Consider the following 17,435-nt stretch of genomic DNA (forward strand, 5'->3'; position numbering starts at 1 on the left):
TGTTTATTATATTTTCTATTGAAATTTGAAAAACTTGTAATGATGAGTTGAGATGAGTTGAGAGGAGTTGAGTAACCAAACGAACCTATAAAAAAAAAGAAATATCTTTGCATATAAAACTGATGAGAGAAAAACAATATAAAACTCACTTAAGCTTCGTTTGGAATCTAAATTCATCATTACAATTTTTTCAAATTCCAACACAAAATATAATAAACAATTAAATTTTTTCAAAACTCAAAATAATAACAATAATATTTTAATAATATTTTATCATTTCAACTCAACTAAACTCAATTCAACATCCAAACACAGCATTGGTAACGCAAGGTCGGGTCAGTTATTCGTTGAGCTATTATAACTCTTAATCAAATTTACACACCTATGCTTAATTGAATGTGGGGATTTTAATAGACAGAATAGTTAAATTTTAGCTGAAGTTAGCATTTATCTAATCCAATGTGAATGCCCTATCAGTGCTTAACAACGTGTCCGCATCTGAAAGTATGTGTACTAGGATGGGATAATGTGTCTACACGCAAGTCCTAGTTGAAGCTGAATGTATTGCTACTCACTCAAAATTTGAACCTCACCTTGAATTAGATATTTCACTTTCTATATTTATTTTATCTACTTTTTATGCATATTTTTTATTTGATTTTTAAATTCTTTTATATTTTTATTATCATGATTCCGGGGAGAGTGGAGAGAAGTTACCAGGTTCAGATACAAAGGAGGTAGAGAAGAGAAAGAAAATTGATATAAAAATAGAGAAATGCTTGGGGTCTCAAGATTGGATCCCGAGAGTGTCTATCGACACTTTTTTTTTTTAAACTTAGTGATTAAGTGTGTTTTTTTAATGATATTATGATTTTTTTTTAAAAAATGTTTAAGAATATAAGAAAAATGTATGGAAAAAAAAAAACATTTGGCATTCTCTTGTCGGCTACACCCTCGATGAGTGTATACTGTATCATGACTCATAAAAATAAGATGGCTGTGGAACAGGTCCAGTTCCATCCAAAGATTATGATGAACTGCAACTGATGATCAAGATTTCTTTGTGATGGCTAAGCCAATATAGCCAAATTCTACCATCATTATGGAGTCAGAAAACACAACAAATTTTCAGTATTTAAACTGATTTGTTTTGAGAATTGATGAGAATATTGGACTTATTCTGTTTATTTGTGAGAGGTTATCACCATCTTTTAACTCCACGTGGTAGTTTTTTTTTAGTACTGCTACTGCTAGGGAGACCGAGGATTGGGATTGAAACGTGTACCAAAGTTTTTTTTGTACACTTTTTCGAATCTTCGATACACTTTTTCGGTCTGCTAAGCATTTTTTTTTTTTGGGTAACTTTCTCTGAGCGTTGTTAGCATAGAACAGGGACATGGATTTCTTGCCATTAGGTACCCGAAAAACAGGGGACATTGAAGGGGGTGTGAGGTTTACTTATTCACACCACTCTCTCTCTCTCTCCCCCCAATGTCACCCTCTCATTGCGGTAGCAAATGGTCCCTTTATTTTCTTATTTTATTTTTAATGAAGTTAAAATAAAAGAAAGAGGAACACTTAAAAAAGCACTCGTTTTCTTAACACTGGACACTTGCTCTCTTATAGTCACTGGTTCAACAAAAATAAACAAAAACATGAATAAAGTTTCTGGTAAAAAACAAAAGTGGGAGGTTCAAGTGGATCGCTCTAAAGCCAAATCAAGCAGCAAACGGAAGAACTGGCGAGGATACATGGGCGGTTCCTCTGCTAGTGCCTGAGACAGTAAGATCTTATTTTAGAAAATACGTGTAAAAGGTATCATTGTGCAGCATTTGGGGCCAGCTGAAAGTTTTGTACTGCCATCGTTTTTAAATGGATCTACATCTTGAATTTTGAAAGGATCGATCCTCTTTCAATGCATATGGAATATAAGAACAGTGGAAAGGATTCTAATGCGATGAATTATGCAAATAATCTAATCAGTTTCCACAGGACGTCTAGACATGCGGCAAATAAGTGGTTCCTATTAGAAGGAGACAGAGAGACTGACCTGATGGATTAGAACAGTAGAAGGCGTCATTCCGGGTACCGTATTAACCTCTATGATCAACACCTGTAAATATTGTACTGCAATTAAAAAGATGTCTACAACAATCAAGCAGGTCTAGCATTAATCACATAATTTCTGGAAGGCAGTATCTTCATATGAAAATAACCCCATTAGGGGAAACGGGACAACTGTTACTATTTTCAAATGAACATGTTCTGCATGAACGTTAATATGTCTTCTCTGACAATTGAGCACTTGAAATGTTCTTATATTTAAGAGTCTGTCCTGGCGGGTTAGGCATGGAAAGGTCGAAGGCATGTGCAAAGGGAAAAGAGAACAAATAATCACAAATCGTGCCTGTGTTGGTTATATCGCAAAGGCCGAAAGGTAAAGCATGTCCTCTGACAGAATGAAATCAAAATACCTCCCCGCTGTCAACATTGACAAATGCATCAATTCTTGAAAATCCTTCCAGTTGCAGAGTGTTTGCAATCAGTTCGATACATTCTTTACATCTCTCCAAGGCATCTTTACTGTTTCAATGAATAAGAAAAATTAAACGTAAGCAATACCAATATAGTGGAAGAGGGTAAATATAAAAGCACATTAGCACCAGAGAAAGCACATCCCCCTCAAAATCTAGAGGTACTAAGTTCTGCCAGCCAAAGCCATTAGATAACATGAAGCAATGCATGTCCTGGAAGATACATGGCATGATAGAAACCATCACCATAAAAAGCTCCATTTTTCGAAGGATGGGGTTTTTTACAAACCTAACAATTGATAATGGGGGTGGAGTCAGATTGATGCCAGTCCCACCTGTCAAGCAAGTAATATATGAGGCACAAAAATAAGACGTATTGAAATTAAAAAAAAAAAAAAAAATCAGTGCTCACTGCAGATTGACAAAACAACGTCCATATAATACAAAACAAAGAAAGTAACATTCTGTCACATAAGTATACTTAGTACTCCTCCCTCTTGATCTTTGTTAGAGGCACAATCATTGGCCCTCAAGTTTGAGCATATTAATTATGCATAGAGAGGAATGCTTCAACCACTTTGGTTAATTCAGCCAAATCGCTTAATTAGAAGATATGTTAAACTTATATGCTCCATACATTAGCTCAAAAGTGACATAACAGCTTACCAATACAATCATAAATTCAGAATTACTGGCATACAAGTAGTCAACTTGAAAACAGGAACATTAGTTTGCAATAGTGAATAACTACAGGCAAATATATACCTTGGAATTTCTCCTCTAGTGATAGGATATCACCACTCTCCTTGACAGTAACACTGGGACTCAATGAGCGCATTGATCCACATTTTCCAACAACACCGACTGTTATTTCCACCCATCTACTGTGTCCTTTCCACATAAGGTGATGCCCATTTTCATTCATGGATTTGGATGAAACAATTATCTCATCTGTCTCGATAAAAGGTTCAAAGATCAATAGATTTGGAGGAGGATTTGGCATCTCAATCATTCCATGTGCCTGTATATTAATCAAAATGAAAGGCACATACTGTAAAAATTAGAAGTTGATAATGGCTTTTCAAATGTTGCATGAATAAAGCTAAATGATGATTGAAGGATATTTATAATAGCTGAACATATTGCAATTGACTTCGCATTTACATATCAGTAAGAAATGTAACAAAACCAATCCCTTAAGCGAAGAACAACGATAAACAATAAATCCTATACCTCTAAATAATGATAATAATACAATGCTGGATTTCTTAACGACTTTTCAGACAACTAGGATGTAAAAGAATAAAAGAAATGATACTTTTTTAATTTCGTAGTTTTTATTCACTTATAATTCAGAAACGAGATGGCTCCCATAGCACTTGTCATACTTGCCTCAAGCACATGATGCCTTCTAATTTTCATTTCCTTAGAAAGGATTTGTAAGCAAAGTGTCGGTCAAACAAAGAGTATAATGTATTGGCATAACGTTAAGGTTACACATCATAGTTTAAGATAAGGATATTTGCAACTTTTACTGATAGGCATGCCACAACGACAAAAGAGCCATATTGAGGGGAAAAAATAAAAGAATTATAAGAAATATCTATAATCTATGTACCTTTGACAAACTATTAGAAGGAATCCGAAGAAGGCAGTCCTCCAATGCTTTCACATACACTTCAAGGTCCTTCGCACAGCTGCATGAACCAAAAAAAAAAAAAACCCATATTATTGAAAACTGTACAACAAATATCCCTAAAGGCACAATATATGAATTTACCCAAATAGGTGGCATGCTTGCCAACATTACAATCATCATTACCACATGAAGAATGAAATTAACAAAGGTAATTAACCTATAAATAGAATATAATTAAATTATTAAATTTACCTTGTTCAGTCAACTTAAACTTTTGACACAATTGGTGGCTTAATATGGTATCAAAGCAGTGTTTTTAAGTTCAAACTCTAACACATACTTTATCTACTCTCACAGATTTAAATTAAATATTTCACCTGTTGAGCCTGCTATTTTAGTGGAGTGTCCACACGTACGAGGGAGTGTTAAAACATAAAATAAAGAGAAAAATACACTTTCTATCCTCTAACTATAAGAGGCACACTTTGCGCCCCAAAAAACCAAAATTGGCAAATTACAGCCTCCAACTACAAAATTTTTTTTTTGACAAGTAGCCTCCAACTACAAAAATAATTAGCAAATAAAACTTTTTTGTAGCTTAAGGATGCAAAGTGTTAATTTATTTAGTGTAGAGTGCAAAGTGTATTTCATTTGATATTAAATGATCAAATACACCACTTCATATCAACTTAAGTTTTTGGGACAATTGACGACTGACACCTACCATAATCTTGCAACCCCAGTTGAACAACCATCCCTTGCTGGTTTTACACATAATGTTTCACACTGAATCTTTGAGGTCAAATCATGCCATGTATCTAGTATGGGCATGTTCAGGAGATCCACTTTTTGCCGAACATCTTTATTTATGGTATGGACTCCCGAGGTTGCAAGCTGTACATATTGAGAGATTTAATGCATGGTTATCAAAGAAAACATGCAAGCCAATACTGAGGAATAATAATATCAGCAAATCACCACTTGTTTTTATGAACATTAGTTGTCATACATGGTTAAGAGAAATAGATGTTGTGACTTTGTCCATACAAGTCTTCGAAGCAATCACTCCAGGGCCTTCAATTGGAAAGAAAGAAAGAAAGAAATGAGCAATTGGTACCGGGAGAACATAAAGTCCTCTTAAAACAGTTGATTTGTAAGAGACGACCTGTATAAGAAACCCCTTCAGCTTCCAACAAAGCCTGAAGTGTACCATCTTCACCAATACCTCCATGCACTGCAAATAATAAAAGATAAGCTTCGAAAAGAGTGAGTGTAACCCATAATAAAAATGTACAGATGATGATACCTAGTGAATGAGACATATTTTCTAGTATTTTTATGTCCAGACAGCAAAAGTAAGAAAACTCTTGCAAAGGTTTGAAAGTAAATTATACTAGTGCAAAGAAGATGATGTACATTCCACATATTAGCTGTATTCCAAATAGTATTATTTTATTAAGGGCAATTTTTTCATTAAAGTGCTGTTTGGATAGTGAGTTGAGATGAGATAAGTTGAGATGAAAGTTGAATAAAATATTGTTAGAATATTATTTTTTAATATTATTATTGTTTTGGGATTTGAAAAAGTTGAATTGTTTATTATATTTTGTGTGAGAATTTGAATAAGTTGTAATGATGATATGAGATGAAACACTTCTTGTATCCAAACCGGGCCTAAAAAAATAACACCAAATCCATGCATAAAAAATTAGTAATAAGCTATCATGTTTTTGAGAATCAAAGAAAAAAACAATGTAATATCCCTCCACTAGAAAATAAATGGATGGAAATCAAAACCTGCAATAAAAACCGTTGCTTGAACTTTCTTGGCTTGCTTGATCCATTCCCTCAAAGAAAATCTCACAGGTGGATCATCAGCAATATCAAACCCTGTAAACCAACCATGTTTTGTTAAACCTTCCATGAGATCATTTATTACTGTGTTCCGCAACTGAGATGTCAGTGCAGCCCGAGCTGGTTCAATTGCCTCTATGCATGCAGCAATCACTTCCTCTGTTGTGTGTCTTAGCACAAGAGAATAACTGTAGTAAAAGAAACAGGTTACAACTACAAATATTGTATAAAAAAATGTACAAAAAGCAACAGAATGTCTTCACAAACGAACCTATACATGCGTTAAAAATACAAAAACTTGGTGATGTGAATCTAACTCTTCAACTGTAATATAATGAATACATTGAATATTTGTCAGACCCTTGAAAGACTGTCATTTGGTAGAATGATTTCAAGAATATTAAATCTATGTAGAGATGCTGCAAAAATCATTACTGAAGAAGCAGATAAACCATACAAAGTGACATGCTATCTTGGGTACTGGAAACTTCAGTGTATATGACTAAAATAAATACCTTATTTGTAAGTGCATGCAAACATACTAAACTTAGGGACACCCATACGTGATCTACACTTGCTGTTTTCCTTTCTTCTGTCCTGAGAGAGAGAGAGAGAAAGAGAGAGCTACATGAAAACACTTACGGTAATGACCAAACAGTTCTGGAGTTAACATCACTTTCCTCGTTTGAATCCGCATTAGAGGAATTTTCACTTGTGGGGGCAAGCAAACATGGAGTTACTTCAAGCTGTAACCACCAAAATTGCCAACTCAGACATTATGTCAAATCTGGAATGCACTTTGACTAAAAATGAAAACTTTGAGGTACAATATTGAATGTCATTCATTTTTCTAGTCATTAAAAAATGACCACAAATAATTTTCCAGAGAATTCTGGGAGAATCCTTCTAATACAGACTTGTAACATTTATGAAACACTCCTCTTTTATAAATGGCACTGAATCATCTTTGAGATCTGCAACTATACCAAATGTTGGATCAATTTTAAGTGAATGCAATTTTTTTAAATGGGTGTAAAAACCTGACCAAAAGTCACATTCATGCTCATTGTTAATCACTTTGACAGAGTCTAAAAAAATAAAAATAAAAACCTCTAAAAGCTAGTTATGCTTCAGCAATTCCACCACCAAACCATTAGGTAAGTTGGACCACTGTACATACCAACTACTTGCTGAATGATACTTACATCATCAAAAGCTTGTAAATTGAGCCAAACATTTGTTCCACTCATAAGTGACACTTGTCGCTCAGATGTAGCCCCTCCAAAAATGACAAAAACTTTGCGGGTTCTTTTACTATTAGAAAATACTTCACTAATCTGAGAAGATTTTAATCTTCTAGGCAAATGACTTGATCCCCTGCTGAATGATGCAAGATTGGGAAACCGCATACAAGCACGGTAAATAATGGTCCGAAGAATGTTCGAATGAGAAAATCCAACCTGGATATTGAAGAGGGTAACTACTTTTTCAGGTTGGGTAGCAGCATAAAATATATTATTGATATAATCATTGAAAGGATTAAAAAAACTGAACGCACAACTTTGAAGTAATATAATTAAATGATTTCTTGCATATGAATCTAGAGATTTAAAGCAAGAGGAAAAAACAAAAGTTCATTCACAAAAGGCATGGAACTTTATATTTCTGCAAAACACTGCTAAAGACACCTTTTTCTGCACAAGTAGCTTTATACTTTTTCCATCATGGGAAGCTGTCATGATGTCTAAAAAAGGCACTTAATTAAATTCAGAATTACCTTTGAAGCTTGTTGAAATAAAAAACTGGTCTGCTCCATTCCACTTATCTGATATGCACATAAAAATCAATATGGAAACCCACATCAATACTGGTAATAAAACTACTTACAAAAAAAAAAAAAAAATACTGGTAATAAAACTGGTGAGGATAATCAATCTCCCAACTTACCAGGTTAATATCAGTAAATATTATGTTACCCGATTCAGTCCTTCCAAATTTGCTTTCAGAAGATGACAACATACGAACAGAATTAGGCAAAAACCATCCATCAATTCGAGCAAAATCACGTAGATGAAGCCTTTGGAATAACAAAGCCACTCCTTCTCTGATACTCTCAATTACATCTATAGGAAAGCGAGGTGGAGTGTGATAAGCAACCTGCATAGTATGAAGAGTTCTAACTATTAGAAAGATGAACGAGCCCACAAAAAGATGGAATTTATCAATTTGTCATGCAATCTAACTTGCAAAATAATCATTGCATAAATCATTTTAACATGCAAAAATGCATCCAAGTGTAATGTTTAGATACACATGATACACATGTCTACGTGATTGTAAGATGTGGTACTGCTGTACCTGCTGTGTTGGAAGATACTTCCTTCGGTAATTGAAAATTGCATCCTTTTCTCTTGCATCACCACTGCAATGGAATTGAAGCTCTACCTGGTCATTTTAAACACAATATTTGTTAAAAATATTCATTAGGAACTAACTGATGACATCTAGTACATAGCCATCATCATTTCAGCCATGAGAACGTCTAAAAATTTCATTACTCTTTCTACAAACTATTTTTGTTTGCATAGGAAGTAAGCAATTTATCCAGTAATCAAGTTCAAAACCTACCATATGTATTCATGATATTTTGAAGTTCAAAAAGTACTTTGTTTCCACACCAAACAAGGTTTAACCCATTGTTAGACTTAGAGATAAAAGTTAATTTTCAAACTGTGTTATTAGAGAATACAATTGGAGAGCAAAACAAATGTATACCTTTTGTGTCAATTTTCTCCAAGCACCTTTATTCCGCAAAATCTAGAAGCTTACTCGACTTTGATGTATTACAAACACTATAGCGATAACATGAAGCATTTCTATAACTTATCTTGTGCATACAACTAAGCATATGATACGTTTTTAAGTTGATGGTACAAATCCTACGGCAAGGCATTGTTCTTTATAGTGAACAATTTTTTGGTAAGTAATATATCCAAGTTCCTATATTATAATTCCAAAGTGAATTCATTATTTCTCATTAAATCATCAAAAGAGGATTTACATTACCTCCTCTAATGGTCAGGATTTGGAAAAACCATTTGCAGTATCTCTCTCTCCCTCTCACTCATGTTCGTGTTACAACATTAGTTCAAGTTATAATTAATATATCATTAACGATAAGCTCAGTATTATACATGATACAAAATAGATCAAAAGGAAAAAGAACACAGAGAGAGTTCATACCTCAGTTGGCAGTAGTACAACAGGCTGGCAATCCAAACCAGACCCCACATCAAGGACAATGGCTGTAAACTCACTCCCTCCTTCAAGAAATATTTCAACGACGACTCTATCATCAATTCCCTATCAAAGATTGCAAAGACCATATAAAATAAAACGTATCTGCGGTGCATTTATAAGTAAAAAACTTTGCAGACACATCTTGAAGAAAAATTTCTGCAGAAATTCTATAGCTTCGGATTGTTTCTATGCGGATACTTTAACTAACATGTTTTTCTTTAAATTTAAAAAAGAAATGTTAAATTAGTCCAACATTTTTCAAATAAGTTGGAAAATTGTTAACCAAAACTCACAAAGTATCAAGAAAACCAGCTTACCTCTGAAATGATTTCATTAGCTTTTGTCAAAGAATCATGCACACCATATGCAACTTTAACGCCAATGCTTGATCCAGCTCTCGTTGGTTTTACCTAAAAAGTACAAGAAACAAGTTCGGCTTGTCATAAATTTTTTTTTTAGGTAATTACATGTCATAAACTTCCAACAATGAAAGGAAAAATGTGGCTTACCACTACTTTCCCAGTGTAAGGGTCCAGCTGATTTCTAGAAAACCACTTTGGTAGTTCAGATTCATCCCTTACACTTCCCTAAAAGTCATTCCAGCAGTCAGCAGAACCAAAGAGTTCACAATTTCAACCAAAGCTCAAAAACTCAAACTAAAAGAACACCACTTGAATCTGTCTCATATCTCAGAAGAACAATTGAGATAGAAAGTAGAATCAGAGGTAGTCATTAAGCAGAAACTGGCAATGAAGAGTTTTAATCATCCACTAAACCATTAAAAGAGGTGCAACATTCCAAAACCCAAAATAGAAAAAATGTTTTTTAATAATACTTATCAATAAAAAAACTTCCCACTGCATGGGAGCTGGCAATTTCAAAAGAAGCTAAGGCTCCTCTCAATTACAGACAAGGGTATTATGGCACACTTGTGGTGCTAAACATGATATTAAAAAAAAAAAAAAACATATGTACTTGGGAAAAATTTCATGGCTTTGTTACAAAAAATGCAGTGTATGCACTAGTAACAGACATATAATCATCTGTACTGGGGGGAAAACATGACATGGTGATTATTTATCAACAGATACAACTTGGTTGAGAAAATACCTGCACTAAAAAACTAGGTACTGTTATGAATCCCTGTTTACTGAGCTCCAAGGAGGCATCATACTGCCAATTATTCAATGAGACAAATAGTTAGTGTTTTCCCTAACAAAGAAGTTGAAAATTGTGGCAAAAGCGACATTAAGGCTTCGTTTGGATGTTGAGGACCTGAGGTGATCTTAGATGATCTAATTTGAGATGTGTTTGAATGTAAATATGTTGAGATATGTGTTTGAATGTATGAAGTAGGTTGAGATGGGTTTAACTTTTTTATAAGAAGTTGAAAAAGTATTGGGTCCCATCAATGATTGGTTTGAGATGAGTTGAGTTGATTTCAACAACCAAATACACCCCAAAGGGAATACTAAAGAGAGGCCAAGATGTGCTTTTGTGCAGATCATCCATGGAGCTGGAAAACAATGATAATTATAGCACTTTGCCTATCTGAGGTTCTGATTGTGAAAATTATAGAAGGTCCACGCTGCTAATTTAGGATACATATCATAATTAGTAAAAATTCAAAACTTCCATCATTAAAGATTTCAAACATGAAGATAAAAGAGCTCTTTTAGGCTTTGTTTGGGAGTTTTTAAAGGAACGAATTGGAATAGAACAGAAAAGAATGGAAAGGAAATTAATGCAATGGAATTGAATGAAATGAGCATAATGAATGAAAATGAAATGAATGGAATGAATGAAATCTCTCTCATTTGAACGTTTTAAAAGAAGGGAAAGGGAAAGAATGGAATGTAAATAACCATATTTAGAAGTATGTAATAGAAATAAATGTATATGAATATATTGGAACCACATTACTATTATGCACTTTTCTTAAATTCCCTTTTTTAATTTATGAATTGTACTTTATTGGGATGAACTTTCAAATATCATTTTCAATTAATAATTATAGGGATGGACTTCCAAAAATAATTTTTGCTTGACAATAATATCAATATGCAGTTTTTTTGCAACTAAACAATAAAAATTACTATGGATCTATTTTGATTATCTTTTCACTCTACACCATCTAAACGAAGCATTTATGAAAGGAATGGGTAAAGGGAGAATGAGGAAAAAAAAAAAAAAAGGAGAATCTATGAGTGAAAATGAAAAAGATGGGTTAGTTTAGTATTTTAACAAATTACAAGGGTTATGTAGGGACTTTGGTCAATATTATATTAACTCTCATTTCATTTCCTTCTATTCCTCCCAATTTCGGAGTGAGTGAAAATTTGAGATTATGAGGGAAATGAAGGGATTGGGAGTTCCCTATCACCCATTCCATTCCCTCTTAATTAAACTTTCAAACAAGGGAATGTTCATTCCAGTCCCTCCTAATTAAACTTCCAAACAATGGAAAGAATGGAATATTTACAAAAATAAAATTCTATTTTTTCCATTCCATTCCCTCCTCTCGAACAAGCTGTTAGGATATATGCAATCCCCACAATGAGAAGAAACCTACCTAGTGTGGGCCAAAGGGGTTCGAGACAAACTTCTAATTAGGTGCCCCACTTTAGTTAAAATTTGTAGAGACAACTTCAAGGTCCACTATATATGATGTAACAGGACATGAACCAATTTGGCACTTGAATACAGAATGATGCCATATAATGTTCTAAACAAACCAAATTATCTTTAACGAGATCAAAAGTTTCTATTACCTTGTCAAATGCTTGGAGACACTCAATTGATCCTGTGCCAACAAATGGAATATTATATTCTTCCAAAAGCCCCTGAAAATTCCGTCATATGTTTTTACATCCTATCAATCCATAACACCTTAAATAAGTTTTTCCTTTTTTTTTTTAATACTGACATGTTAATGTGTGTTTGGTGTGTCTAAGATGTAACAGGCTTATAATATATTACACCTGAATGCCACCATCTTCACCAAATCTGCCATGTATAACAGGGAACACTATGTCCACAGATGCAGCAAGATGTTCCGCAAATTCAGATAAAGATCGGAAACCTTGTGCGAGGCTGCAAAACCAACAGAATTGGCCATCATAAAATTTGATTTACACAAAGAAAGTAAATACCATACATTAAAATGCTACCTTACTTTTCAAGTTTAAAATCAAAATCAGCAGGAGTGTTTGAGTATGCCTGGAAACATTGTAAATAAGAAAGAAAATCAAAAGATTATATTATAACAAGCAGATTTTACAGAAGCATGCTGATTTGTATGCATGTGATGAGACACTAAAAACACAAGAACAAAAGAACCACCAATGGATTTCTGATGAGAGTATGGAGTTGACTGAATGATCCCTAGACCAAGAACTTGCTCAGCAGTGACAAGTAGAAAACTAGGGTTAAATATTAAAATAGTTTTTTTGGGTTTCCTTTCAGACAATTGATCTCTACACTTTAATCTTGAACCTTTTGTCTCTAAAGTTTGGTCTCTATATTTCAACTTTGATAAAAAAAGTAATTCCACCGATGGACAGATTGGTCTTGAACCTTTTGTCGCCACACAATGGGGAGATGTTGGAGATCCACCACTCCCCAACATGGGGGTGGGAGGGGGAGAGATGTGAAATGCAGGAGGGAGATTTATTTGAAAAAATGTTGGTCCCACTAAAAAGAGTTTTTTTTTATACTTTCAAAGTGGGGTCCACTTTTTTACAAAGGTTGAGCGGGGTTTGTCTATTTGGGACTTGTACAAATAATTTCTCATATTTTCAAGTGAGATGACTGATGAAGTCATGTAGGACAGGATGTCATATCAGTAAGATACTCAAAAACCTTTCCTGACACAGGCATCCAAGGAGAGTTCAGAATGTCTTAGGAATGTCGCCAACAACCTGTCCTCACTTAAGGCCTTGTTTGTTTTTGTAGATGAGATGAGATAAGTTGAGATTAAAGTTAAAAGTTGAATAAAATATTGTTAGAATATATTTTTTTAATATTATTTTTGTTTTGGGATTTGAAAAAGTTGAATTGTTTATTTTATTTTGTGTGAGAATTTGATAAAGTTGTAATGATTAGATGAGATGAAATGAGATGAGTTGAGAGGAGTTGTGAAAACAAACAAGGCCTAAGACATCGTATGTTAGCGTGTCAACAAGGGCTTCCTGAAACCGCATATCTTGGAGATTTCCAATAGATATATGACAGTCAATTTCTGTCCTACTTTCAACACAATCAATTCTCAGCCAACTTCTTTCCAATTTCAGCACCGAATAATTTCCATAATAGTTTGTCTTTTAAATTTCCATGAATCCTTTTTTTTTTTTTTTCCCTTTTTCCAATTAGTTTACTTTATATATACTGATGGTGCTATAAGAGGAGCACCAATGTAGTGGAAAGGCATCTAAAGAATTTAATATAATTTCAGTTTCTTCCTTCTGATGCGTGTTTCAAAAACACAGTTTTCAATCACTTTACCCGCTCTTGCTACATCACTTCAAATCGCCTGACACGTTATATTTTTAAAAAAACTATATAGGTACAAGACTTTCCCGATTCAATTCAGTCTTATCCCATATTGTATTTATTAGTGCTGAGATTAACAGATACTTTAAAGTCCAATAAGAACCATAATTTATTAGTAATCCAGAAATTCCGCTCAATTCATTGAAAATGAACATTACACAAACCTGAGCAGAGGATATTGCAAACGCGTTGAGATTGCAATCAATGTAATAGCAATTCACATGCAGGTCATCTCCCTGTTACAAAATGAAACAGATTATTTTATCAAACATTAAGAAACAATATGAGCACACCTCCGATCTTGTGTACTGCTAATGGAAAACTAGGGACCATCCATCCCCAACAACAGTAAACATGGGACTAGCACAGTTTGGTCGTTTCGTAGTTTGTTTCCAAGACCAAGGAAGGAAATGATCGGGAACAACAGTAAAGCCAAAAAGTAAAGGAGAATTCATATCTTAATTGTTGTTCCAACCAAGAAGACGGAAAAAATAGGCTTCACTCCGAAATATGGGCACTTTTCGGCTCAATTAAGTAGTTATTAGTTTAACTATTAACTAAAGGCTGTATTTTCTTTTCCTGTTTCCTTTTCTTTCCCAACAAATTCCACGGGAACCAAACAGGATATCAACACTGTTAGATTTTGCCACCTCAATTCGTTTTGTTGTTACGAGTTCTATGCAGACAATCAGAGATCAAACTGGAAACAGAGCAAGAGTGCAGAGATCTGCACACAAGAGTTTACACAGCAAACTCGAGAATCACCGAGTACAACAGAAAGTGCTAGAGAGCACCGATGAAGAGAGAAAACTTGTGATCTTATTGAATGAATCAAGAATACTACATTCAGGTCTCTTATATACACAAATGAATACAAGAACTAATTTGCATAACAGAATGCTGACGTGGTGGACTATCTTAGCTTATCATGCCAACTAGGACATTCAAAAAGTTGAGCCCGTGTCTAATATTGCCACGCAACTCGCAAGATGTATTTAGTGTTGATGACCAAAAGCAAAAGTACCTGTATATGATCAAGAACCGATCTCGCAGAGTTGAGCGAAATTCCACGCTCCGCGGACGGACCACCGCAAACGAGACCGACTCTCAGAACCCTGCCTTTCTCCTTAACGCTGTCCTCCTTCTCTACAATCCGATCATCCACAACCTCCGTTGCGGCGCGTGTGCCTCGGAAACCGGAATGCCGCGTCTGCGAAAAGCTTCTCGACTTGTTATCAAATGCCACGGAGCTCTTCGGAAGGACAAGCGGCCTCTGAGCAGCAAAGACGGGGTTCAGTCCAACGCCGCCAATCTGCTTCTGGCGAAGCAAGGGGAGGTTCGAACCGTAAGCGATTGAGGCCATGGGAGAAGGAGGAGGTAGGATTGGTTAGAGAAGACGAAAGGTGAAAGCTGAAGGGATGGGTTAGAGATGTGAAAGTTGTTTCGGGAGTATATAGTGAAGAAGCGAGCAAGTTGACGGGGTGGTTGCTCCCTTCCATTTTCTTTCGAGAAAAAAAGTGTTTCAGACGGCAGAGTAGCGCCAAATCTGGGAGAAAGGTGCGTCTTTCTCATTGGACGTTCTTGTTCGTGTCTCTTTCCGGATGGAAATAGAAAATGCCATTGGGTAGTGATCGGTTACTACCCATTTACTATTCATAATTTATTTTAAATTTTTTTATTATTTTATTTTAAATATTTTTTTAATATCTTTAATTATTAAAAAAATATTAAAATATATAATTTTACTAATAATCACTTCCTTAACTATTAAATAAAATATAAAATTAATAAAAATATTAAATATAAAATAAGTAATAAATAAGCAGTAGAAGAATAACAACCCTATCATTTTCTTTTATAAAATTGTATGAATTAAAAATAAAAATAATTTTTATGAGATAGATATTTTATTTTATTTTTATTTTTTTTCAATAAAAAAATGCTATCAACATTAATATACGGTTTGATGTGCCAATACCTAGCGAGGCTCATGCCATTATTCCTCTTTTAAATTTATTTATCGTTTATTTTTTTAATTTATAATAAAATAATAATAACTAAAAGTAATAATTAATATTTATGTAATTATAAAGAGTAAGGTTAGACATCATCATCATTGTGTGTGTAAGCATGATGCACTCATTTTTTCTTAAAAAAAATATCATTAAAATTTTATTTTTTTAAAAAAGAGTATGCTACACTTATATAATCTATAACATTAAATATCCTTTCTCAATTATAAATTAGTTAAACCGGGAAACGAAAATTATAAGCTTACCCTTGATGCATTGACCATTAGTTTAGCTTATTGACCGTTTAAATTTTACAAGTCCTACAAGTCCGAGTCTAGGCCCACATTCAGCTTGAAGAGTAGGTACCAGGTTTGGTCAGTCCAATTAGTAGTAGCTCCAAACTTAGTAGGGCTTGGGCTGGCGCTCAAGCCCGAACACATACATTCTGCGCATTCTCTGTTCATTGAGATATGATCAATGCCTAATATTTGACACGAACTCAAATAGGATGTAGGTTTGAGCTATCTAAGGACGTTCTTTTACCACTGGTAATTTCATAAGAGTCCACTCTATCAGGTAGTCATACCAAGAACCTAGCTAACATGTATATATACACTAACTAGAATACATAATTATAAACTAGAATCAATGAAAGCGGCATTAATACTATTAAGTTTATGAATTGTGAGACACCGTGCATATATAATTTTAGATGTGTTAACGTACAGTTATTATAAGAAAATTATTTATTTGTGATCAGTTAATTCTAGCGAAATGATTATTTACAGTTAAAATAAGTCTATTTTGATCACAAATAATCTTTTCGCCGCAAACAAATAGTTACAAAAATCCATTTTTCTTATAGTGAGTTGACGTTAGAATATTCTCGATTACCTTATTTTTTTATTTTTTATTTTTTATCTATAATGTGGTGTACGTACTGGAGATAAAGCTGGACCACTGATACCAAAAGCCTATAGTGTGGTCACTGATCATTTAAATTTACATGAAAGCATACAATCGAGAGGCGGCACTGCACTTCTTCTGGTACGTAGGATATATAAGTCGCCGCATGCTTTGTTGCTTATAGTGATGCGCATCTCGCACATTATATATGACCGATCAACATCTTATACGTTTTGAAAAAGCTTTATGTATTTTGTTATATAAACACGTTAACTTTTGCATGCACTAGCTCTAGGTCATGAGTCAGTATTTGTTATAATGTAACAAGAATGTGACTTATCATACATTCTTGTGACATTATTATCACACTTTTTTTTCTTTTTTGAAATAAACCATGCCAATTTCATTCATATCCAGTATTCACTCATTACAAACTTTGTCTTTCTCTAAACAGCTTGGTATAAAGTCAGGAGCCTCTTCTATCTGCATTTTCTCAACTTTTAAGTGTATAACTGCTTTTGCTAAGGTATGTGCTACTATGTTTTTACTTCTATGTACAAATTGTACTTTCCACCCAAACCAAACGTGTAAAAATTTCTTCATGTCTTCGATGATGCTTCCATAGTAAGAAATGTCTTC

The 17,435-nt window shown here is 34.1% G+C and overlaps 1 protein-coding gene across 1 annotated transcript; it reads right to left on the bottom strand.

Moving 5' to 3' along the window:
* Positions 1-1,593: 1,593 nt before the first annotated feature.
* On the bottom strand, positions 1,594-15,465 carry LOC109019613. The gene is made up of 24 exons (XM_019001946.2): positions 14,903-15,465; positions 14,043-14,114; positions 12,503-12,546; positions 12,309-12,420; positions 12,099-12,170; positions 10,438-10,500; positions 9,837-9,914; positions 9,645-9,737; positions 9,271-9,390; positions 8,386-8,472; positions 7,975-8,184; positions 7,805-7,852; positions 7,233-7,487; positions 6,670-6,773; positions 5,971-6,215; positions 5,339-5,407; positions 5,183-5,247; positions 4,898-5,067; positions 4,153-4,231; positions 3,300-3,555; positions 2,824-2,869; positions 2,475-2,583; positions 2,051-2,113; positions 1,594-1,774 (listed from the first exon to the last, which is right to left on the bottom strand). The coding sequence occupies exons 1-24, from the start codon at positions 15,239-15,241 to the stop codon at positions 1,694-1,696; spliced, it is 2,880 nt and encodes a 959-aa protein (XP_018857491.2). The 5' UTR covers positions 15,242-15,465; the 3' UTR covers positions 1,594-1,693.
* Positions 15,466-17,435: the final 1,970 nt, after the last annotated feature.

This window comes from Juglans regia, chromosome 3, assembly GCF_001411555.2.
Source record: "Juglans regia cultivar Chandler chromosome 3, Walnut 2.0, whole genome shotgun sequence".
Taxonomy (NCBI): Eukaryota; Viridiplantae; Streptophyta; class Magnoliopsida; order Fagales; family Juglandaceae; genus Juglans; species Juglans regia.